Genomic DNA, 27,277 nt, shown 5'->3' with positions numbered 1-27,277 from the left:
AGCGAAATTTAAGATATTGTTTAGTTTGCAATACAAATGAAATTGAGGACGAGTTCCATTTTGTGTTTAAGTGTCCTGCATATGAAAATTTAAGAAAAATATATATTAAGAATTATTATAGAAATAGACCAAGTATGTTTAAGTTTACTCAATTATTAAAAAGTGATAAAAATAAAGAAACAATTATGTTCTGTCAATATATTAATGAAGCTTTCAAATTACGATATCAGATTATTAATGCTTAGATATGTATTTCAACCTACTTTTATGTATACCTAACAGATCCAAACTAATGAAAAGTTTTATTGTGTATACTACTGTGTATGTAATAGCCATTATGCTTTAATATTAGTGTCATCTCTATTTTGTTTCGTCCATCCAATATAATTAATTATGTTTACTTTCATGTCATTGTATTTTTCATGTCATTATATATGTATGATTGTATATATGTTAATCACGAGAAACTTGTAGTTTAAGTGAAATAAACGTTCTTCTTCCTTATTAATACATAAAACGTCAGAAATTATTAACTTTTTTCACCAATGAATCTGGAAAACGCTTTGATTGAGTCCATTTTAACTAAAAAACAGAAAGCTCCATGAAAAAAAGAAATTATGGAAAAAAATAATTAGATTTACAAAAGAATATATATCCTGAAATGATAATGAATGTATTACTTGTAATTTGCCGTTCCCAGTGCATGTCTTGCGAAAAAATATAAGCGTCCCTGCTTTAACTTAGATGCAAACTTTTGAGCATACACTGTATAAACCTCAAAACAGCCGTACTAGATGAATATGCGCTTAGAAAATGTAGTTCTAAAGTTTATTTCTTATGTATTAATGAATTAGACTCAAATAAGATATTTTCTTAATTGAATTTGTCATTTACTAAATATTTATCGACAAATTAGAAATATTAAGTAAAGTATCAAGCTGTATAATTTTTTCCCACGAACAAATAGACCGGTGTATTATCAATACGCAGTGAATCGCCCGTCAGTCGTATTTAGCGAATCAAAACAGAATGGAGCGTTATTCGAGACGCTGCAATAAACCTGTGTTTATTTACAAGAAAGATGTTGACATTTGAAGATGGTGTTTTACTATGGTAGAAACATGTATATGGAACCAGGATAAAGGTTCGATTCATGCGAGAAATTATTATTAAGTGTTAAATCATGGAGCTAAATTGGGTGACATTCGCGCACCTTACTTTCTGTTTATATCTAATAGTTTTGTGTAACGGTGCCAAAGTTAATTTAGGAGAAACTGATATTTTGATTGTAAACCGGCCGGTTTCAGTTTCATTCGGAAGATCAGTGACAATAAACCCACTAACTGATCTGAGAATTAATGTTCGACCAGGGGACACGTGTGTAGTGACATCTCTAGATAGAAAATGGGATTTAACATTCAAACCTGGAACACTTAGTGCTTCCGAATTCCCGTGCAATTTTGGGACATCTGGCTTAAAATATACTCATTTTGGAAGTCGAAGATTGTCAACTGATGTTATTCAATTGTTGTTGAGATATGATTCTGCCACTCAAACCATAATCATTCCATTCAGTTTAGTGATAAATATTAATTTTAAACCACTGGAGATAATTACACACATGAACACAATATCTGTCATTCGCCATTTAGGATTGAGTACACCTATAGACTCTAGAACATTGAAGTTTACGGTACAAAGTAAAGAGGAAACAGTGTGTAAATTAAGTGTAATAAGTCGGTCTAGCGGCCTACCTCAATATGGATATTTATCAAACAGCAGTTTACCTTTAACAAATATGGACTGCAATGAATTTCTAAATCTAGGAATACGTTACAAACACCATGCCCAGGTCAGTGCACCAAATATAGATTTCATTCCAATGACAGTCCAGTTATTGAGAAAAAATGGAGATTTACTAAAACAGGAATATTTTCAAGTAAAAGTAGAAATTGTATCTGGACAAGAGAACACTGCACCAGAGCCAAGTAGAGATGCCTTGTTTATTATGGATTCTATCAACCAATTTGTTATGACAGCAATTACCCCAGAGATTATTTCAGCTTATGATGCCCAAACCCCTTCAGACAAACTTTTATTCAACATAACACAATACCTTGGTCCTGGTGAAGGAATAATAGTTAATACAGACAATCGAAATATTCCAATTCATTCTTTTTACCAGCATGAAATTAATGATCTCAAAATTGCCTACAAGCCGCCAAGTTCAGATTCAAATATCAAACGACTGTTTCAGACTGAGATTACAATATATGACACGGATGGTCTCGCATCCGACCCAATCCCCCTCATGATAGTTGTTGCACCAATGAATACCTATGCTCCAGTAGTAACAACAAATACAGGAATTCAACTAACCGAAGGGGAAACTCGTGCAATTAAAAGTCCAAATTCTTTAGAAATATCTGATGAGGATGATTTAGATGATGTGAAAATTTATCATATAGATGGAATGAAGCATGGTCATCTTGTACTGCCACCAGGAAAAAAATATTTTACGCCTTCAGATTTAGAACAAGGGTCGGTTGTCTACCATCATGATGACAGTGAAAGCCTAAGTGATAATATTATTTTCCGTATGTCAGACGGGAGCAATGAAGTTGAGTTTTTATTTCCTGTCACAATTTTCCCAAAAGACGACCTTCCTCCAACCCTAAATGTGAATACAGGATTAGAACTGAGAAAAGGTGATGTTGTTGAAATAAGTCAATTTATTCTAAGTGCAACTGATACTGATACTGCAGATGAATCTATTATCTATAATATTAAAGCTCCTTATTCAATCATGGGAGTTATAAATAAAAGACAATTCCAAATGCCAAATGATGTTGAAAAATGGGATTATGAAAATGGAATATATGCCAAAGTTGTCACTAATTTCACTCAGAAGGACATTGTTGAAGGTAAAATATTTTACAATCATGTTGGTGACCATATATCCGATATTGTTACAGATAAAATAAGAATCAGTCTTTCTGATAGTGGTAACCCTCCAAATATCTCGCCGGAATATGAATTAATCGTAAAAATCCACCCTGTTGATAATATTCCTCCATATTTATATCCTAATACCCAACTACAGCTGGAAGTTGAAGAAAATGAGATGGTTCATTTTCGTAGAAAGACATTAAGATACGCAGATGATGACACAAATGATCGCGAAATCAAATATCAAATAACACGTCCCCCTTATGACACTTACACTGGCGGCCCTGGGGATGCTGGGAAGATTGTTTATTGCGAGGATCCTTATCGTGCAATAATCCGGTTTGTACAATCTGAAATAAATCACTACAAGATATGTTTTCAGCCCCCATCAGTAGAGCTTGGTCTTACCACTAGAATTATTCAGTTTGATTTCAGTGTTGAAGATACATCGGGAAATGTGCTCCGCAATCAGCAATGTAAAATAATCATTAAACCAATCAATAATCAACCGCCAATTATAAAAAATACTGGAGTTGTCATATTTGAAAATGATGAAATTCTTATAACTTCTGAAATGTTTGACATTGAAGATAGGGACACCGATTTAACTGACATTATTATAATAGTAAGAGTTGTTCCAGATCATGGTGGTCTTTATAAAGAAGGGAGAGAACTGTCTGTTGGCGATGTGTTCAAAATGAGTGACATTATACAAAGACATATAATGTACAAAAATTATGGGGAAAGTGTTGAGGTTTTTGAAGATAAGTTCGTACTAGAAGTAACTGATGGTGTTCATTTTATACCAGGAACATTTAAAATAAAGATAAGACCTATTGATGACGAGCCAGCGTACTTTGAAGGCACGGCTGATTCTAGTACTCTAAATATACAGTTAGATGTTAATGAAAAACAAAGCGTAACAATACAGCAAGACCAGTTTAAAATTCGTGATCCTGATTCAGATGTCATGAATGTGATGTATCTTATAAATAAATACCCCCAACATGGAAGCATTCTTAAGAATGGTCGTAGAGTCAGTTATTTTTCGCAGAGAGACATTTGGCGTGGAACTGTCACTTATCAACACTCGGGTGACGAAATTGGGCTTAATGAAACTTTGGATCAGGTTCAACTAGGAGTGCATGACAATAATAGAATAGTTCTTGAAGATGGAACTAGATTAAAGGACATTTATATATATATCAAAATTTTTCCAGTGAATGATGTTGCACCTGTAATTACAACAGGTGAAAATCTAAATGTTTTAGAAGGTGGTAAAGTAACAATTTTACCAACAAATTTTGATATTCAAGATTCTGATACTAGAGAAGATGAAATTATTTGCATGATTAATGAGCAGGCAAAACATGGATTTCTAGAAAATAAAGCCCCACAACCTGGCTCAGAGAAATCCAGGGAAGGTTTGCCAATTTCAGCTTTTTCAGTTAAAAGTTTAAGACAAGGGGACATTTCATATGTTCAAAGCGTTCATAAAGGTGTTGAACCAAGAGAAGATCAGATAAAGCTGCAATGTTCCGATGGAATTAATTTATCAAATTCAAACAAGCTTCATATTGTAATTCACCCAGCAAATGATGAAGTGCCAGAGGTTTATATTCGCGAATTTATAGGATCTGAGGGTATGGAAATACGTATAGATTCACCCATACTAAATGCAGTGGACAAAGATGAACCACCAGATACGTTGAATTTCATCATTACAAAACAACCAACACATGGAAAAATATTCCAACAAACTATGAGTGGCGATCTTCTTGTTAATAACTTCACACTTGGCGATATTGAGAAATTTTCAACCATTATTTATGAGCATGATGATTCCGAAACAGAATCGGATCATTTTGAATTTGTCCTCACTGACGGTGTACACAATATATCAAAATCTGTTCCAATTATCATTTTTCCTGTAGATGATGAAACCCCTAGACTTAAGATAAATAATGGAATTGAAATAGAAAATTTAGGCGATCGAAAAGTCATAACAAATAAAGATCTTTTGGCCGAGGATATAGATTCTTACATTGGAAATATTACTTATATTATAAGAAGAACTCCTCAGCAAGGGTACCTGCAGAAAAGATTCAGGAATTATGAAAGAAATCTTACACTGGGATTAAATTTCACTCAGATGGACATAGATCGCCAAGTCATTACTTACATTCACACTGGTCAGGAAGTGAAAAGGGACGTAATAAAGTTTGAAGTTACTGATGGACTTAATCCTTTGATAGATCGCAATTTCTACATCACAATTCAAGGAATGGATATCATCTACCCGGAAGTTTTTAATCGCGGAGTTGAACTGCCTGAGGGTGGCATGGTTGTCTTGACAACTGACATTATAAGTGTCACAGACATTGATACTCCTGATGAAAAACTCAGATATACAGTTACAAAGCCCCCACAGCATGGAATGTTAGAATATGTTGTACGTCCAGGCATACCAATTCTAACTTTTAGCCAACTTGACCTTGTTGCAAGTCGTGTCAGATATGTTCATAATGCTGAAGATGAAATGAAAATGGACAATTTTGAGTTTGAAGTAACAGATGGATTTAACCCTGTGTCACGTTCATTTAGAATTGCTTTAACTGATGTAGACAATAAGAGACCAGTTCTTATGTTTACAATGCTAAGATTAACAGAAGGGTCCAATAAAACTATTACTCCATACGAATTAAAGGCTGTTGACCTGGATACACCAGATGAAAAAATAATTTTTACAATTACTCAGGTCCCATTACATGGAAACTTACTGTACAATTTTTCCAGAATTGTGTCAAGATTTTCGCTTAAAGACATACACGAGAAACAGATTTCCTACCAGCATGATGGGACAGAGACTTTATCCGACAGTTTTACTTTTACTGTTACGGACGGTACACATGTACAGTTTTATATACCTGGTTCTAATATACCAACACGTCGCCCTCAGGAAATGGATATTGAAATCATTCCAGTAGACAATCGGGTCCCTCAGATGTCGGTCAATACTGGGGCAACATTTCTTACCCCGTTAGACGTAGGTCTTGGCTTTCAGTTTACAAGTCGATGTTTGCAGAGCGAAGATTATGACAGTCCTGATGACAGTCTGAAGTACACTGTGACAGTTCCACCAAAACATGGGTACATACGTAACATCCGGAGAGGAAATGGAGGCATGGTCATGTGGAATCAAGGTAAATGTTTTCACAATAGTTTATAAATCTTGATATTTAATCATTTTGATGTGATAAAATTCAATATTCGTAATATTAATGAGATATAAATTATATCTCACTGTTTAAAATTATGTAAAAAAGTAAATATTGGTGCATATCTATGCATGTAAAGGCACAGCATAGTAGAATATAAAACATTTTTTGCTGTTAAAGATATTTGAAAATTCTCACTTAGAAGTGAGATATATATTCTATATCATATACTAAAACCAAACATGTATTTCTATATATTAACTGTCATAAACATCTTGTCTGGAATCTTCTCTCATGTTATTTTATATCCTTATGATAAAAAAAAGTTGCCAAACCCTGCTTTCCTACAATGTTACCTGTGGTTAAATATATTTACCATTTTATCAAAAGTACAAAATGTACATATAAAAGTACATAATGAGACCAGAAATAAAGCACCATCAAACGGCTGATAATAATAAGAAATTCTTAATGTTTATTTAAACAAATGCAGATTTTAACAGATAATATCTCCTCAGTTTTAATTATCATATAATTCTTTAGCTCAAGTATTATTTTATTATAAGTCTTTCCCTTCTGCCTAAAGGATAGGAATAAATACTTAGAAATCTTTTAAAGAAATCATTTTCTTCTGAAGCAATTGCTTTTAATATATACATAGTATAAAAAATTCAAAAAAAAATAAAAGAATAGGAAAAATCTCAAAGGGAAAGGTTGTTTATGTACACTTTGATAGCATAAAATCCCCCTAGAAAATGTTCATGAAAAGGTAAATGCCTCTAATATCACTGGGGGAACAGTCTAGCTTAACTGGATACGCTTGTTTCATGTTTAAAGCATTAATGCCTAGATTAGCTTGTAATCAAGTAAACATTGAGAAATAAGAGTTAAGGGATCAAAATATCTCCAGAAATGCTATTTCTATTTTCCTAGAACATTTGTCTTAATATTTTCTGCTAATGAAAACAAGTTAATCATGTTTGGTTTTATTGTAACGGGGATATTGGATTATTAGAACCAGCCATTGTTTAATCATCAAAAGAAACAAATAGCCTGACTCTACCATTTATTGCTCTTCCTCTAATTCTTTCTCCCAATATTTTATTGCAAATAAATATGATGGAAATAAATAAATAACCCTGAAACATTTTTTACTGTTAGTTATAAATGTAGCATAGATGTATCTTCATTGAACATTATGATGATATTTTTTTATTTTTTTTAATTTTGGTCATTATGAAGTTAAATTTCTGTCTTACTGTAATAATTATTTACTTGTTACTAAATTCATGTAAATTTATTCAAAACTACCAAACTTTGCTATAATTATGGATGAATCTGACCTATTAATTATGGAGATCTTTTGAAAAAATTATAAAAGAAGATATACTGATGAAAGGATGTTTTGTTGTAATTTGAAACAAATAGAGGAAATGTAAAAGTTTTGTATAAGGTTTAGACCACAATTTAATTCAAGCTTGCGGTGACCAAGAATTTATAACATCTTCAAAAGGCAGTAATATTGATTCAAAAACTTGTTCTTATTGGTCTTTTAAAATTAATTTCCTCTTAAATATCTTTGAGTTAAAATTTTAGAACCAAATAAATATGAAAACCAAAACAAAATGATACTTAAGTTCAATGTTATTTTAATTGTAAATATACTCAAAATCAAGAGTGTTTTTTTTAATAATATATAGCAGAAATTAATTATTATACTTAATTTAAACATTTTAGTAAAATTGTAGACATGTGTATTAATGTAACATAAGATATAAAAGGTCAGCCTAAATAATTGTCAAAATGAATTTTCTTCAGAAATCTAGAATTTACTGTAATCACAAATATTTTTAAGTTAATGTCACGAAAACTTATGCAATTGTTTTATTTATAAATAATTGAATTCATTCAGACTTGAACAAATGAGTGGCCAAAGGGATGTACATGTATCAGTACAGTCTGAATTTATTTTACTTAATTAAACAAAGGCTTACATAAAACCCAGATTTAGTGGGCCAGAATATTATGCATAGCCATAGGTTGAAAAATATTCCAATTAAGAAGTGATCAGTCTTGCATAATTGGTTAGAAGGCAGGTGCTAACTGAAGAAATATAATTAACACTTGACCTTGGTAATGAGCCAACCATCTGGTTTGCTGTAGGAAATAATTTAGTAATCATCCAGTGGTAATTGAAACTGGGCAGTAAGGAGTGAAGAAAGACCGTGTCATTAATATTACATAATAAATTAATATGCATACTATAGTAATTAGATTTATGTATATTGATAGTTGAATGCAACAAAGTTTTAACTTGATATGAATTTGAAAACATGTAGTATACTGTACCAAAGTAACAATGGGTTTTTAATTAGACCGGTGTTACAGATTACCCAGCAGACACTGTAACTGACACTGATGAGCCCTCTAAGTATGCTGTCTCATGAAGGCTTAGGGTGGAAATATGTTTATTAGCTGACTAAATTGTTTTGTTCCTGTTTATGTGCATTTTATTTGTTTTTACATCTGTTTTATGGGTGTATTATGAATTTCTTTATTTTGTAGTTGATCTGTTTGTGGTCCTGATTTGCCCATGGTAAATAAATGTTAATGAAATCCTCATAACGTTTATAACGTTTCTTGTTTTCTACCTGGCATATTTGTTCATTTTGGGCATGATTTGCATTAATTTTGTTATAAAAATTTGTCAGAAATTTACTATGAAAGAGCAATTTCCATTCAGTTACTGCATGCCCTGTTAATTTTATGGCAGTACATGCCTTGCAATTTCAAAAACATTGAAAAAACCGTATACAAATATTTGTGGCTGTTCCACAGTTATAGTCTGATGACATATAGGAAAGATACTTTAACATAAGAGTAATGATAATTTTTCTGGTTAATATAATTATAAATTTTCTGTTTACAGACATTTTAACCTGAAAAGTCATACTGCTTAAAATAGTTTGCTAGCAGCAGACCTAGATCAGCTAGCATATGTGTGGTGTCTTATCATGAGTATTATGATTTCCTATAAAAATAACATACTTCTAACATACATACATGTATTTCTATAAATTTAATAATATGATATGTTCATTACATCATCTAATTTTGATTATTCAATAATCATAAAAGGTTTTCTTGTTTTTGCTCTCATTCACTCTTCTTAATCTGTTTTTTTTTCCCTCATACTTTGTTGAATGAAGTTAAATATTCATAAATGTCATTAGTTCTATTTCTTTCAAAATCAGTTTATTAGAGAGAGAGAGAGGGAGAGATAGCAAGAGATGCAAACATATTAAAGTATCATGTAAGTGCAAACACATTAAATGCTGAAATTGAAAATTAGATGCTCACTAAAAAATGAGCTACACAAAAAAATAAAGTACGAAAAAAATATGTATATATATATATAAATTGAAGACAAAATTGCAAGTTTAAAATACTGAAGTATGATACCACTTTATATTTTATGAATGAAAGCATACATAGATTTAAATCACTAGACTAAATCTCATTTATATTAGGTGCATTTTAAATATATGAATTAAATCGTAAGATAAACCGTGATTTAATGATAGTTCTGCAACAGAGATTGCTGAATAAAATATCTTTTCTCATTTCATCCGGACAAAAAATTGAAAAAAAGATACAAGCCGCCTCATTGTTAAACCTACCAGGAGCGTGAGTCGATGATTGTTAGCGTAAAATGAGTCTCTTAAATAGGGAGTCGCTCACCGAGAACGATGAAGATTTTAGATAGCGCAATACTACCAAATAATATAATGATAATACTGTCTCATCAAAGGGATGTTAAATAATACGTGGATGTGGTAAAAATCAAATAAAACTCAAATATTTCTTTGGGCCTGACAACATTTTTATTCATTTACTGTGAAATTTTATTCAGTTTTTGATACTTTGTGAATTTATTAAAAGCTGACTGAATAAAAATCATTGATTTTAAAGTCCACCAGCTATGTGGTTTTATGACAAAATATTGATAGAATTTCCCCATGATATTTATTATTATACAGAATTTTTATCACCTGCAAATTAAGTCATTGTTGGCCTGGGAAATTATGACCATTTATGACAAGACTTGATTAATCTAATCAATTCATAGTCCTTTATCTAACTTGTGATGTAATTTCTTTCCTGCGACTGACTTCAGTTGTTTCATTTTCATGGATAAAAGAGATTTCTCTGTGAATATTGGAGTCAGCTTGTCTGTAAAGGTTCTTTCTGTTATAGAAAAAACTGCATTTATATTGAACAATTATCATTTGGTATATTTTCATTCATATGAATCATAAAAGTCCCAAGGTGGTATTAATCTTGTTTTTTATGTGACAAGTTGTAGGCTTTATATCACTGCCTAGGTGGCAAATGCTGGATTCTGTATCATGTTTATTTCCTACAAAGAGATAAGCAAATCTGAAATTCTGATCAGTTTATCTTATAATTTATTTGTTAATTCCCAATTTGAAGGGAAACATATATTTCAGTATTAGCAGAGGAATTGTTTAAATGTGTAGCACAAGCTGGCCGCCCCTCCCCTATCTGTAGTTCACAGATATGTTATCTTGAAGATAGATTTACCAGTCCACAGTGATAATGTTGTAAAGATGTTCTCAGATACTGTTACACATGATTGATTACCATAATCTTCTAATGTGTTTCTATAAAGCAGCGTAACAGAACATTGACCCAACAAGTTTTTAAATACAATATTTCATAATGCTAAAAGGGGTAATTAATTAACATACGAAAAACATATTATTGCAGTGAGAGTCACAATAAATTTACACCATATAGGACATAATTTGTACTCTGGTTTAAATAATTTGTCACTCTTTTCCCAAATTAAGGAGATTTTAATTTTAAATTGTTAAACTCCCAAGAAAACATTTAAACACTTTTCAGAGTTAGCATGTATGTGAAGGCTGCAGGTCTGGCTTCATGCTAATACAATGTGTTTGTATCGGTTCAACGGCACACTGTCATACCGAACCACACCAATGCTTGTTTGGGTTTCTAGGCACACTGACACATGATTGGTCATACAGCACCACTCTAAAGTTTGTTTGGGTTCTATGGCACACTGACACATTATTGGTTTGACATACCGCACCTGTGACACCAATGTTTGTTTGGGTTCAATGGCACACTGACACCTGGTCATACCACACTAAACTTTATTTGGGTTCCATAGCACACTGACTCATTATTGGTCATACTGCACCACACTAATTCTTGATTTTCAGTATAATGACACATTGACACATTTTTGGTTGTACCACACGGCACCATGTTTGTTTTGGGTTCCACAGCACACTGACACATAATTGGTCATACAGCACCACACTAATGTTTGTTTTTCAGCATAATGGCTCATGGTTGTACTGCACCACACCAAATGTATTTTACGTTTTCACAGCACTGTTACACTACCCAACCACACTCAAAGGGTTGTTAGTTATGTCTGCAAGAAAAACTCATTAGCTTGTAAGAATACATTTACTTTAAAGATGTTGTACCTAAATCTCATACCATATTATACTTCAAAACAGTGATAAGTTTAATTAATTCTCAAAATTAAAAACAATGCATACAAAGTGAATTTGAGTTATGCCTGATGCATATGAAATATTACAATTGTCAGTATGAAAACTAAACATTGTCATTTAGACTTTTTGGTTGCTAATTTACCTTTATGATAGCATCATGTATTACAAAAAGCTACTTAAATATTTATACTTAATTGTATAGATAGCTACGTTGTCTAATCAGAAACTAGTCTAAATTTACATATACTTTTAAGATTAAGGCAGTTAATAGATTTAACCATCTTCCAATTTTGGAACTGTTATCAAGATGAACATTTTAAAGTTGCTCGGCAATCAGTATAGAACCTGGTCTTACTGCACAGAGGTACATGCTGGCCTAGACTAAAGCTTAAACATTTGGTTCCAAGAAGATTAGCACTTATTTTTTAGGAGTGAAGACAAAACATTCTTCAAACTGTTGATTCCTACTTCTAAAGTCTTCTTTATCTAAAACCTGATTTACCATATGCCATCAGTGTAACAATTTATTAGTATTATCAGAATAACTGTTATATATTTACTAATTAGTATTAATTAGCTAGACATTAATATATAGATATAAGTAATTAAAAAACCAGGCTGTAATTGTTATGTGCAATCAGTATGGATAATCTTGAAATTTAAGAAACACCTGCAGTGGTTATATTTTTTGTGAATGAGTTGAAATGTACATTTTTAAACTGTAAGATGTTTTATCTTTCTTTTGTAGCAGTGACAGATGTATTTAAGATAATTGTACTAATGGGTCACAGAATATTGTATGCCAGACATCAAAAGGTTCTTTAACTTATAGGATCTTTTGAACTTGAAAACTTTAACCTACATAATATGTTGTCCTAAATATTTGGTAATTGAATCTGATCAAGAAATTAAAGGCTTGCTTTAAGGTCTGATCACCCATGAAACATTAGGCTTCCAAGATAAAATCTGTGAAATTTTTGGTGAAATTTAAGGGCTCTTTTGTTTCAGTATAATACTAAATGTCTCACATTCTGACAATTTTATTGTATTGGCCAGTAATTCTTACATAAGAATTGTTTCTATCTTTAAAAGAAATTAAGATTTATGGTTAATATGTTTAATATGCTTAGGTAAATATAAGACAGATTCACATTTTAATCATCACTGTATACAATGCTTAATCTTATGTCATCTCTGAAAGGATTTAAAAAGTTAAAAGAATATTTTAAATTTAATTTAATTAGGAAATTTGAAATTAGTTTATGAAGTCCATTCAGCAACTTTGGGATAAAAAGTATTTTAGAATCTTTAAATATAAATGAAGTGAGTATTCTAGCTTTATTGATTTTGATGCAAATGGTGGTCCATTGATCAAGGTTTCTGGTTTAGATTCATTTAACTGCTGCCTTTTATGGTGGAAGGTTAGAGTCGGCTGGTATTTACAAGCATGCTAGCATGCATTGTTGATGGTGCATTGGTTATATGGTGGTTCCACTTTGATGCCTACCTGTTGAGTCTTAATAAATCCTACACCAGTAAAGCATATGAAAATAACAGTATAAACATAACATACAGGTCTGAAAATAAAGATTTTATTGACAAAATTAATTGAAATTATCTTTGAACTAAATGATTTTTTACATCCCCACTTAGAGATTCAGTTGTAAATGAATGATATAAATAACCACCTAGGATTTGACAATTCAGTAGCAAATTTAGATTGTTTTGATAAAATACAATAGTATAGCAATTTATGAATGAGAACACTAAATGTTTAGACTGACTAGAAGACCTTACTGCCACCCACTATGTTCATAGATTTTATCTATCATGCATTTTCATGGCATCCGGCCAGACACAATGTTTTTGTCATACTTTGTATAAGATTGCTTTTACATAATTGTCATCGTCTTTTTTCCACCCACTGGTTACCAAATGGTATAATAATATTTCGTGCTGTTCTTTGATACCAATATCCTGTCGCATAGGACGTTTTTTTACCCATATATAAACATATACCATTACAGTGGTTTAAGTCAGGAGTCTTTGTTAGGGAATGAAAAAGATGAAAACTGTCAGCTGAAGTAGTTAGATTTACAAGTGACAGCCGCCATTTGTAACATATCTGCCACTATGATATGCTTGATGTAGAAATTAGTTCTTGTGTCATGAAGAAAATAAGGACAATTCATATAGATACACAAACTGAAACAATCGCCAGTTTAGTCATATTTGAAACAGTTGAAAAAGGAAGAAAAAAAAATAGAATGGTACAATGAGAGATGAAATAAGAAAATAAGATAGACTTGAAGACTAACAATTGTAGTCTGTGTTCTTATTTTAAATTACTATCAGGGGGCCTAGTGCAAATGGGTTGTAACCCATATGATATAAAGATGGAGTTACAACCCTTTCGCACCAAGCAGTCATATTATTTTGCAGATAACTGCTATTATAGAAAATCATTTGGCTCAAGCATAATGATTTTGATTGAATTATAGCCATAATTTATGTGAACATAAGAAATTAAGTTTGCGTGCAAGACAATCTTCCAAACTACTGAAGGAATTCATTTGGAATTTTCACATGTCTTGGGGATTATAACTGGAGGTCACTTTCTAAGAACCATAACTCTGGCATGGGTTTTTTACGGAATGCCGTTAGAGCCATCGCCTATGAATGTGTTGATCTAAAACGCGATAGTCGATAGTACGATGGTGAAAACGCGAAATCATGAAACTACGATGGTGAAAACGCGAAAGCACGATGATGAAAACGCGATAGTACGATGGTGAAAACGCGACAGTACGATACTACGATGATGAAAACGCGATAAACTAACTTAAAACTATCGCGTTTTCACCATCGTAGTTTCGTGATTTCGCTTTTTCATCATAGTACTGTCGAGTATCGCGTTTCAGATCAAACCATTCATAGGCGATGGCCCTAACGGCATTCCAGAATGCCGTTAGGGCCATCGCCTAAGAATGTGTTAATCTGAAACGCGATAGTCGATAGTACGATGGTGAAAACACAAAATCACGAAACTACGATGGTGAAAACGCGATAGTACGATGATGAAAACACGATAGTAGGATGATGAAAACGCGATAGTACGATGATGAAAACCAGACAGTACGATGGTGAAAACGCGATAGTAAGATGATGAAAACACGACAGTACGATGATGAAAACGCGATAGTACAATGGTGAAAACGCGATTGTACGATGATGGAAACACGACAGTACAATGATGAAAACGCGAAATCGCGAAGTACTGTCGCGTTTTCATCATCGTACTTTCGCGTTTTCATCATCGTGCTTTCGCGTTTTCACCATCGTAGTTTTGTGATTTCGCGTTTTCACCATCGTACTATCGACTATCGCGTTTCAGATCAAGACATTCATAGGCAATGGCCCTAACGGCATTCCGTAGTTTTTAACTGAATTACCTTAAAAAATCCTGGATGAAGATTAAGTATCCACACCTACTGATTGTATTAACTTTAAACTTTACATGTCATTCAGATTGTTATCATTTGTCAATATCAAAAACTGTAAACCTGGCATTGGTTTGAACTAAACTAAGAAAATCATAACTCTATGTGATTGTGTTATCCAGGTTTTTGTTTTACTTCTAAAAGCTGTGAGAATGGTCAAGTGCATTGTCCAACTAGCAACATGCTTTTACTATTTCCTTCTAACTTAGAACTTGGGGGCCTTCAATATAGGTTTAACAGTATGGAAATCAACGTATTGTAACAAATGTGCTGACATTTTGGAGGTTTTGAGAATATTTCTTTTTAGACTGTTTTCTCATCAATAAACCTTGTTGTCATTCTAATCAAGCTTCCCATCAATACTGATGTAACAAACTTCTATATGATACAGATCAATATTGTTGTGGGGGAAATTCAATTTGATGTAATTGAATGTTATGACTTGTATAATGAGAGAACAAGCTTTAGACAGTATTGGGACCTTTAGCTTTGCTTGTATAATATGAATAATGAGGAAAACCAGCAGTAAAAATGTTTTTATTGAAATTAAAATTGCAAATCTGAAGAATCTTCTCAGTATGTTACAATATGCAAGCTGATGCTTTATTGCGTTACAGCATGCAATGAAATACATTTGTAATTCAGTTGAATTAGGAATTTTTCACCTTATTTTGTCTACAGAGTTCTTTTTTTTTGAAACATTTTAGTTGGTATAAAGTATTAAGTTTTCAAAATTTAAAAAAATAAAAATGAAATTAAATATAAAGCCGTTCAAGTTATTTAAGTAAGTAATAATTATAAGTTTTCAAAATTAAAAAAAAACAACAACAAGAACAAAAAACACTACTAAGAGTAAGCTATGAATGTATTAGAGTTACATTTTGAATTGTCAGAAGAAGCACCAATTTAAGTAAAGTCTAGAGAAACATATTGAGTGAAGAAACTCCACACATCCAGCACAAGACTCATAAGTCATGTCCAGCAGTCATGAGTTATTTATACATTGTAGGTCTCACCAGAGATTTAATTCTCCTGCGACTTACAAAATATACATTGCATTTGATAGAGCATTACAATTTAACCCATGCAGCAGTCGTATACAGTACAGCTTAGACCTTAATCCTGCTGTGACCGAAAACAATTGCTGTAGCCTTTGGCACAAGTATTAAGCCAGGCCAGCTTGCACATCTGTGCAGTCTGACCAGACTCTATACTGTTGGCTGTGTAACTTTAAATGTTTATCTTGTTTACCTTAAAACCAATAATGGACAGCCTCAAAAATGGAAGTTGGACATGTTCATTTTAGAATTTTAGCAGGTTAGTACAAGGGTTCAATTTAATTAGTTTTATCAATACTGATTAGTCAAGAGCACCTTGTAGGAAAACGGTAAAGTAACAATTCAAATGGAAAATGATTTTTAAAAAAATCATGATTTGTAGGATAATTGGCATACAAAATTAAAAAAGCCCATCAAATATTAAATTATAACAAGATTCTAACTCATTTAATCACATGAATCAGTGTCCCTGAAATAATAGAGGAAAACAATTATTGTGTGTTATCTTGAAGACATTTTGATACTTGAGATGATTGTAGCTGAATTTCTCTATTTAACGCAAGCGAAATGGAAAATGTATTCAAAGATATTTATTATATTTAATAGGCGCATCCATGCTATTTTAATAAGTTTCTGTTTGATGGATGCATTCCATTGACAGTTAAGATACTTTTTGATAAATACATTCTATGCTTGGGTAAATGTCTTTATATTTGTAATGGAATGGGCCATCTTCAAAAGGAATGAATATGAGTTTTATAAATTGATATGTCAGCAAGGCTCGTGCTTCTTTATTTAATTATTTCGATCGTTTTGATATCTTTTTAATCAAATGTTATAATTGTGAACTAGGAGGAAAGTATGTTAAGAGGCATGGAAATCACTGTGAATTGTGTTTGATATTGCAATAGCTGTTGATTAGTTAAAGCTGCAAATATATTAACGGTTAACCCCTTACCATGATTAAAACATTGAACAAACTTGTCCATTTCTAAATCTGGACAAAACAATTCATCATATTTTTTAGGGAAAATTTTGAAAAAAAAAAAATACTGAATGAATATTGAACAGACTGCAGACCATGATCAGATGGCATGAAATGTGCATGTAGATCTTGGTCTGCAATGGTTGTTACTACAGTAACTGATGATTATTCTGACTAGAAGTACTATGCAAAGATCCCTGACCTGTTTAATTCTTATTATCAGATTAGTGGATTCACCATAACAAGTTTGTTAACAAAGGAGCAGTCATGTCAATGTTTGTGGATTCAAATGAAAGGTCAGAGTAGGGATTTATCAATTGATGTTAACATTTTGTTTATTTAAAGTTATAACAAACTTTTCTGTGAATCAAATGAGAGTATTTTTTATTTTCATTCATATAAAAAAGCAACAGAGTTTGCTGATAGAAACATTACCAATGATGAGATCCTGCTATTGACCATTTCCTACCAGAATCCTGACACCGGATAACACCCTAGTTAGAATTCAATTAAGTTTTCAAACTCATATAAATCATTGGAAATTGTCCCAGTTTGGTTGTCATTTGGTAATTATGCTACTGTGATATCTAAATATTACAGGGTAAATTGACCATTAAGCTCAGAGGGGAGATCATTTTCAGATGAGAGGTTTAAGTGTCAATGTTTATCTGAGTGAAAAAATTGTCAGTTATTGACAGGGCATGACATGTTATAATATCAGGTCAATGGGTTTTTAATTGAAAGTTTTTAGGTAGGGTGACAGTATTTTACATTTTTTAGAGAAACTTAAGTTTTATATATTTATATATATATATAAATCTTGAACTTCAGAAATGATAGCTTGATCTAAGTTCTTCTTTACATTATATAGGTTAATATAATTTTATATATAGCATATTCATATGCATGCCAGCATCTCTTATTTCAGTCTCAGCATATTTTGTAAAAGCAGGTTGCACAATTTGTACCCTGAAAAGAAAAAGCAATTAAAATGTTACTTTATACAGTCAACAATACAAAACACATGCATTTGCACATTTCTTTAATAAATAATGTCTTGCTGTCTTGGTGTAATAGCTGACATACCAAACTATTTTGTCTACATGGATGCACAAGAAACTGATTTAAAAACACATTTCACAACAAACTAGTTCTCCTTAAACTTTAAACCTTTAAAAACTGAATTATAAATTGCAGCAAATGGTTATACAGCTGTGAAGAGGGTAATATTACAATAGGATATGAAAGATTTGGTTTTACAAACCAGGGGTATAATGATATAAAGTAGCACCCTGTCATTATGGATTATATATCATCATGCAATAGTCTAATTAGACACTTTAACTCTACACACAGTGACAAATTTACTACAACATTTACTGTCTCATGTTAAAATTTATAGTTTATTATTGGGTAATGTTTGTTATTTATTGTCAGAAGCTTCTATATCTGGACTCTAATAATCATTGTGACTTGCAGATATTACATTTTTGTTATAATAAATGTGAATGGCATTCATTTGATTGAAGAATGGCAATAGTAATGAAAGTAATGTTTATAATATTGATAAAGAATATGACAGTAAAGTCAATGTTCAAGATGCATTTCAGTTATAAAATAGACAAGTGTGTGCCTTGCTTTAATTTCCTTAATGTTTAACACCCCAGTTACACAGAGCCATCGGTGATTGATCGGTAGTTTTTTTAGTCAAATTATGGAGTGAACCGATGACAACGTATTTAACACCGATATCACCTATTGGTCACCTGTTTTCCACCTATCAACTGCTATTGGGGAAAGATAAGTTTCATTGGTGAAAAATTACCGATTGGGATTTTTAAACACGTTTAAAATTCTCGATCGGTGAAATTATTTTAAAAATAACCGACAGCAACCTATATCACGAGATATGCAAGCTCTTAATCACCGATATCGCCGATCGGACAAAGATAACCAAATATGAATCACCGGCCATATCTGACGGAAAGTGTTTAACCACTGATGACTAGCTATCAAACACCGATTAATCAGCGTTACGCCCGATTTAGCTCCGATTTACAAACGATAAAAACCAAAAGTATTTCAGCATTTAAACATCGACCCATTCCCGTTTGAGTTTTCTTTCTGTCACCGATGGCCGTTTACACAGAAAACCAGAAATAAAATCACGCATGACAACCGATCATAACAGCGAGTAAATTTAAAATTAAATGACCGATTGGGGACCGACCGTCTGTGTAACTGGGCCCTAAACATTTTAGAAATACAGTTTTGTTGTGATCAATGTCAAAATGATTGCCATCTTTGATTTCATAGTACTATGTTACCTGTACAAGTGTCCTTACTGAGCCAATGTTGGCTAATTGTTTTGTCCTTACCTTTTCATTTTAAAGACCTTTTGATGAATTGTTTTGACTATTTATTATGACTTTCACTACCAATTCTTGGCAAGGGAACATAACTCTTGTTGTGGTTTTAAACCTTTTCCACCTAAATAATTTATATTATTCCACTGTGAAGGACTGAGGAAAGTTCATTATGTTGTTCTGTAGACAGTGCTAGACTGGCTTTGTGATGAAAAATTTCTGACTTATTAACTTCACTGTGTTGGAAATTTGGTCAAGCTTATGTAAGAGAATCATTGTAATTCAAACATGTAAGATTATCAAAAGGTCAAAGACTGGTGCACACAAACCTTCTTTGGGACATTACAGTGAGTTTTCCCCTTAAGGGTCCATATTCTTAAGATTACAGTTTTAATTTTGTACAAATATTAATTACTGAAAAAATAGGTATTAAATGAGTAAAAAGTTCAATCATTGCAATCTATCATTTACTTATTGATGACATATTGTACAATTGATTGCACAAATATTATAAGATGTTTAAACCTTTTTTAGATAGGTCAAAACATTAGCACACACCCTATACTTATTCATATTCATTGTACTGTTAGATATAAGTGCATGCATTTTAAGTGTTAAAACCGAGAACTAAATAATGAAAGAATATGATTGTTTCTTAGTTCATATAAATAAAGACAAGTTTGTCATATGAGATTTAATCATTTCAAGTAGAACAACTTCATAATAAAATGACTATTGCTATCTTCTAAGAGAGTTATTCAAGTTTTAAATTATTTACTTAATATAGTAATGTATGTAAATCACACCCTCAAGTGACTCTTAACATATATGAATAATTGAAACAAGAAAGTACAGTCATTTTGTTATATTATATATGATTAACAAAAATTACATGACACATATGTATTTATTATGTAGAATTGAATGAAATATTTTTGTTGGTTTACATCTCTAATAACTAAGGCAAATTGTTAAGTGACATTATACCCATGGCCTCAAAGGGTATATTTTAAGTGAGCAGTTGAAAGTCAGAATAAGTTTTCATTTTGCCATAATTCCATTCAATTTAAAAACTTCCCATAAACAAAACATAACTCATGTGGCCCATGGCAATTTATAAAAAAAGAGTGGGGCTGTCTTTTTATATTTTGAGCATATTGAATTTCATATTTATCCTAAATATTTTCCAATATCATTACTGTTGGTCAATCACCATTTTAAACAGTCAATCATTTGAAATATTCAATTCAGCTGAACTTGATAATAAAAATATCAGCAACATGTCACTCTACTAGAAATGAATTTAATAAATTATCTTGTACATAAAGTTGAACAAGACTGTTTTTTTTTATTATTAGAATATGTGTTTGTATAAAATGTGTGCATATATACCGACCAGGGAGTTTAATCAGTCCTATGGCAGGCTAGGAGTTACAAAATTATGTATTTGTATATCCAACCTCTGTTCTTGTTCATTAGTATGCTTTTGTCTAAAAGAAGACTGAAAACTGGATGAAAACAAAATAATTTCTTTCATTCACAATTAATTATGTTCTGAGAAACTTTGGAGAAGCTGCAATTCATTTGAAAGATGTTAAGTCAGTGAATACAAATTGTAAAACTAATCCAATTTGAACTTTAAATCAGCCGAAACTATTCTTCTTTTCTGACTTTTATGCCAAATAAACTTGATTGGCACGAAAGTGGAAATTTTGTTCCTTAAATTGTACAGAACAAAGTTTTATTGTATTCAAAGTGTAATTTTCAGACTTTCTGGTTTCCTTTTAGGTGTTAAAACCATTCTGTATTGAAGAAATTTAATTTCCGCTTTATGTAGAAAAATGTCGGAACCTAGACGGGCACTGTTCAATTATATAGAGAGAGAAAAAAACAATCTATGCAAGGTGCCTACAATATCATCTTAACATTCAATTACATACAGGAAAAAAATCCATTCTAGCCAATGATATATTGCCTTCAGTTTATAATCAATGTTATTATTTCTCAAATTAATGAAGAATGATGGTTTTATACTCCTTGTGAAGATCTGTAAAATATTGTTTGGCTCCAGTGTTTTTACCTTTTTATTGGCCAGGATTTCTAGAGATCATATTCTTTTGAAAACTTCAGGTTTAACGTTTCATTTTGCCTCAGAAGTATTTTTTTCCTTCATAAGAAAGGTCAAATATGAGTTAAATAATTTTCAAATAATTGTTTTATATTAGCATGCTAGATTATACTTATAAAATGCTGAATCATTATAACTGTTGTCATTACCAAAAAGCATCAGAAACAAAAGTTGAACAGTACACTTGTTTTGGCCACTGAGTAACCTTTTGAAAACTATAACAGAACATCAAAAAAGTAAAAAGAAAAACTTTCAAGAAATAAAATGAAAAATATTTCTGGGGCATATCGGGGCTTTTATCAACTTAGAAGAGTTTACAAATGTATTTTCAAAATCTCTTTCATTTTTCAGCCTCATTTCATATGTAGTAGACCATATTGCATTTAAACTTCTAAGAAAATTTCAGTTCAGAAAAAATTAAATGCATATCTTAACAAAATGATTTGGCTCCTTGTCAAAGAGAAATCAGAAAATCTGGATATACTTTAATTAATTAATAATGGAAGTTGAGAGAATGTATGCTTGAATCACAATCTCTGTTAAACTTGGTCATGTTATAGCTGCATGAAGTCTATGAAATATTAAGGTCCATTTTGTTTGGCCATTTTGCCATTTAAGTAGAAATTGTTTTGCCATTTAAGTAGAAATTGTTTTGCCATTTAAGTAGAAATTGTTTAGACTCCAAATGTTGCTTTAGGTTTGTAACACCCAAGGTTAGACAAAATAAACTTTCCTGTTATGGCACCTTATGACCTAAATTGTGATGGTGAGCCATAAAACCAAACAAACAAACATGTGCTTTTTACTATAAAACCTTATGCTCTTGAAAATCTAATTAGTTACTAACTTAATTTGGGCAAACATAACATCTAATTAGCTGCTGTCTTTTGTATGGTTTAAATAAGTTAAGAGCAGTGTGCAGGCGTAATTCTTGTATAAAATGCTTTCTTTTTGCACCTTTAATTTTGCTGGTCTGTACATTGAATAGGATGTTTCTGCTGTCTTACAAACGGTGTAGGTGGAAACATGGCAGAAAGCTTTATATGGCAATTAAATGGCAATAATTGATATGATGTTAACTGAATAATGTTAGTGGAAATAATTATGTACTACTAAACTGAAAGAAACCAATAAAAGAGACATTTATAACTAGAAGAAGAATATTGATAATGTCTGATAGAATTTGTTTTCTTAATTTATGTTCAAAGTTAATATGGTTCTTGCATGGTAAACGCTTCAAACTTCTGTCTTGCCATAATGTATTTGGATATTCAACATAATATAAAATATTGAGATTCCAATATAATATCTTGTTATTTCTTTCAAACTTCTGTATATACAAGGCAGTATATTATAACAAATGTATAACGATAAACTTTAAAAGTTGGACTTTCTTTAGGGATTATGTTTTTTCTCTATTTTATCTGTGTTAAAAAAGATGTCACTGAACTGTACTGTTGATCTAAAGGAACTGAACTTTGTCATCATTATGCAGAATAGAGTGTGTCCTGACTGAGCCTGCACCTCCATGCAGACTGACCAGGCTCTAATACTGATAGCTGAACTGAACTTCTTATTTTCATGCAGTAGATAAAGTTTTCAGAAATGGAATCTGTGCAAGTCCATTTAAGTAATTCACAAGGTTATGGGTTAAGTTGATTTCATTGTTTTAAGTTATCACGCCATTTAAGTTCTGTCATGAAATTAAATTAATTTTTATGCTTTACATAGTAAGACCTTATATTTTGTCTTGTAGATAATAATTGGTCAGTAAAAGTCTCATCCAAACTGTTATTGTCACATGCTTTACTGGCAGACTGGAAGCTCTTGGATGCCTATAGTTGCACCATCTACATTGTATATAACTAGACATACCTAGTTTTTAGTCATTCATTCTAAAATGCTGAAAATCTTATTTTCAATATGATATCAACATTAAAATCACAATTTTATACCATTTATGTTTATAACAAAGGTTGTTGTTGTACAGCATTTATACCTGCAGTTGTGGTTTGAAATAGAATTTTGGATAAATAATGTCTTGCTGTCTTAATATAATAGCTGACATACCAAACCATTGTGTCTACATGGATGCACAAGAAACTGATTTAAAAACACATTTCACAACAAACTAGTTCTACTTAAACTTTAAACCTTTAAAAACTGAATTATAAATTGCAGCAAATGGTAATACAGCTGTGAAGAGGGTAATATTACAGTAGGATATGAAAGATTTGGTTTTACAAACCAGGGGTATAATGATATAAAGTAGCACCCTGTCATTATGGATTATATATCATCATGCAATAGTCTAATTAGACACTTTAACTCTACACATAGTGACAAATTTACTACAACATTTACTGTCTCATGTTAAAATTTATAGTTTATTATTGGGTAATGTTTGTTATTTATTGTCAGTAGCTTCTCTTTATTGGCTCTGACTGTGACTCTTTGTCACCTTAGTGCAATAACTGGTTAACTCCTATTAAATTTAGAAGGACTTAACCCATTTTTGCACTAAGGTGACGGTAAAGGTATCACACTTTCATTTTATTTTGGGAAAATCAAATGAAATGGAGTAATAATTAGAAGGTATGAACTATGCAGAGGGGATGTGAAGTTTTAAGATTAAAGAGACAGGTTTTATAATGCTGAGTAGGAATTCTTGAAATACCAGCTTCTATTATTATGTTCTCTATTATAAAAGTGAAACATCTGTCATCAAGGTTTCAAACTTTATAGGCCAAAATAAGAATTAAAACAGTGCTCATTAAAGGGACTCCACTGAAATTTTTTGTCAAGATGGGACTGGAAATAATTTTTCAAGATAAATGTTCCATTTGATGTAGGTCTAGACCAACAACTTGTGTGCAATTTTCAGAGCATTTGCTCACACCATAATAATTCTTAGTGTAAATTGCAAAGCTTTTCACTCAAATCTGACGTAAGAATAGCTCACAAATACAATTTTAATTTATTTCTGAGCATATTTTTTTCATATCATCTTCTGCATGTCTTTCTGTTATAAGAGTCACAGTCGATCTTTGTAATAAATTCAAATTTATGTTTTTTTGGCTTTATGACCTCAGTGGAGTTCCTTTAATAAAAGAATACATCTTTACTAGCAGTATACCTTTTTTTACGATGATTTTATTTACTTTATTTGTACATTACTCTACAAATAATTCAAAAATTTCTTATATGCTCAGTCAAATAATTGAATGTCTTAACTTATTGTATCCCTCTTTAACATTTCTTTGAAGGAGGCAAATGAATTAAGTGTTTAACGCAGACCATCATCAGCCGGCACATCCATGCCATGCACTTTAATGCTATTATTTTAGTCAGTGCATGTTTTGAAAATTTCCCTAAAATTGTTGAATGGTCTTGCCCAGATTCAACAAGATGGACAAGTCCATTTAAGATATTTAGTTTAAGTGTGTCTCCTCATAACTACATCTTTTTGGTTATATTTTGAATAACTCTAAGATAAAAGACAATGGAACACTCACCAGTTGCAAAGACAAAATTACCTTTAAATTGTTCAAATCTATCTGACCAGTTTGTCTGAATGTACATCAGTTTGATGCTGAAACCCTCATATTTATAATAGACGAATTTGCCCTATCTTCTCTACTCTAATGCTGTAAGTTAATACTGTCCAGTGAAGTCCATCACTGAGGAAAATAGAGCAAGGAGGTGTCCTCACTCTGCAGACAGATCTAAATGTTTCAAGTAGGCAGTACTTGTCATCATATTGAGACAGTGACTAACACTTGACTATAATGTACAAAAACAATAACAGTTCCTGTTTCAAAAAAGTGAATTTAGATTTTTTTTTGTAAAAAGAAATAAAATAACAATATGTTTATCTTGTATGACTTAATCAAATTGTTCAGTTTTCTGGGGTTCATATTTCAAATTTTAAATCTTTAAAGAGTTGATCTGACACTTAATATCAGTTAAAGAACAGGGTAAGTCGGCTGTGAAACATTTCTCCATTTAAGAAATGTAGTAGATCACTCCTTAAATGAAGCTAATATGACTATTATTTGATGTTAAGATAATCTTATTTACTAATTTAATGAATGTTTGTAATTGACTATTAAAGTACAGGCAACATACTATAAGGATTAATGTACTTTGTCCTATGTCAGGCTAGGTTAGCATTATACTTGTGAGCTCTATAGATATACAATGACTTTATAGTACTGCCATCTCCATACTCATCCCAAAGTGTGTGAGAAATCCTTTGTCAATTTTTGGATTTTTCCTTATACATGGGAGTGTAGGCTTGCCTAGCAATTTAAGCTGGTTATACAGCATGTTGGCACAAGAGCTGGTTTTATACGGGTAGCCAAGACATACTGGTGGCACAAGAGCAGGTTTTATACAGGTAGTGAGCACAAGAGCTGGTTTTATACGGGTAGCCAAGACATACTGGTGGCACAAGAGGTGTTTTATACGGGTGGCCAAGACATACTGGTGGCACAAGAGCTGGTTTTATACGGGTAGCCAAGACATACACAAGAGCAGGTTTTATACAGGTAGCCAAGACATACTGGTGGCACAAGAGCTGGTTTTATACAGTTAGTGAGCACAAGAGCAGGTTTTATACGGGTGGCCAAGACATACTAGTGGCACAAGAGCTGGTTTTATACAGGTAGCCAAGACATACTGGTGGCACAAGAGCTGGTTTTATATGGGTAACCAAGGCATACTGGTTGCACAAGAGCTGGTTTTATACAGGTAGCCAAGACATACTAGTGGCACAAGAACTGGTTTTATACAGGTAGCCAAGACATACTGGTGGCACAAGAGCTGGTTTTATACAGGTAGCCAAGACATACTGGTGGCACAAACGCTGGTTTTATACTGGTAGCCAAGGCATACTGGTGGCACAAGAGCCGGTTTTATATGGGTAGGCCAAGTCATACTGGTTGCACAAGAGCTGGTTTTATATGGGTAGCCAAGACATACTGGTGGCACAAGAGCTGGTTTTATATGGATAACCAAGGTATACTGGTTGCACAAGAGCTGGTTTTATACAGGTAGCCAAGACATACTGGTGGCACAAGAGCTGGTTTTATACAGGTAGCCAAGACATACTGGTGGCACAAGAGCTGGTTTATAACAGGTAGCCAAGACATACTAGTGGCACAAGAGCTGGTTTCATACAGGTAGCCAAGACATACTAGTGGCACAAGAGCTGGTTTTTATACGGGTAGCCAAGACAATACTGGTTGCACAAGAGCTGGTTTTATATGGGTAGCCAAGGCATACTGGTGGGCACAAGAGCTGGTTTTATATGGGTAGCCAAGGCATATTTGTTGCATAAGAGCTGGTTTTATACGGGTAGTCAAGGCATACTGGTTGCACAAGAGCTGGTTTTATATGGGTAGCCAAGACATACTGGTTGCACAAGAGCTGGTTTTATACTGGTAGTTAAGACAAACTGGTTCACAAGAGCTGGTTTTTATATGGGTAGCCAAGGCAT

General features: G+C 32.2%; 1 protein-coding gene across 2 annotated transcripts in view; it reads left to right on the top strand.

Moving 5' to 3' along the window:
• The first annotated feature begins 1,010 nt into the window (after positions 1-1,010).
• The window catches only part of LOC132715816 (FRAS1-related extracellular matrix protein 2-like), a 107,392-nt gene continuing 81,125 nt past the window's right edge, over positions 1,011-27,277 (top strand). For both annotated transcript variants that reach the window (XM_060698894.1, XM_060698893.1), the window contains exon 1: positions 1,011-6,152. In XM_060698894.1, the coding sequence (XP_060554877.1) occupies positions 1,184-6,152 (4,969 nt within the window). In that variant the 5' untranslated portion in view covers positions 1,011-1,183. The remainder of the gene's footprint in view (positions 6,153-27,277) is intronic.

This window comes from Ruditapes philippinarum, unplaced genomic scaffold (assembly GCF_026571515.1).
Source record: "Ruditapes philippinarum isolate M1 unplaced genomic scaffold, ASM2657151v2 ctg2155_1_1_1_1, whole genome shotgun sequence".
NCBI lineage: Eukaryota > Metazoa > Mollusca > Bivalvia > Venerida > Veneridae > Ruditapes > Ruditapes philippinarum.
This window is presented reverse-complemented; position numbering and strand designations above follow the sequence as displayed.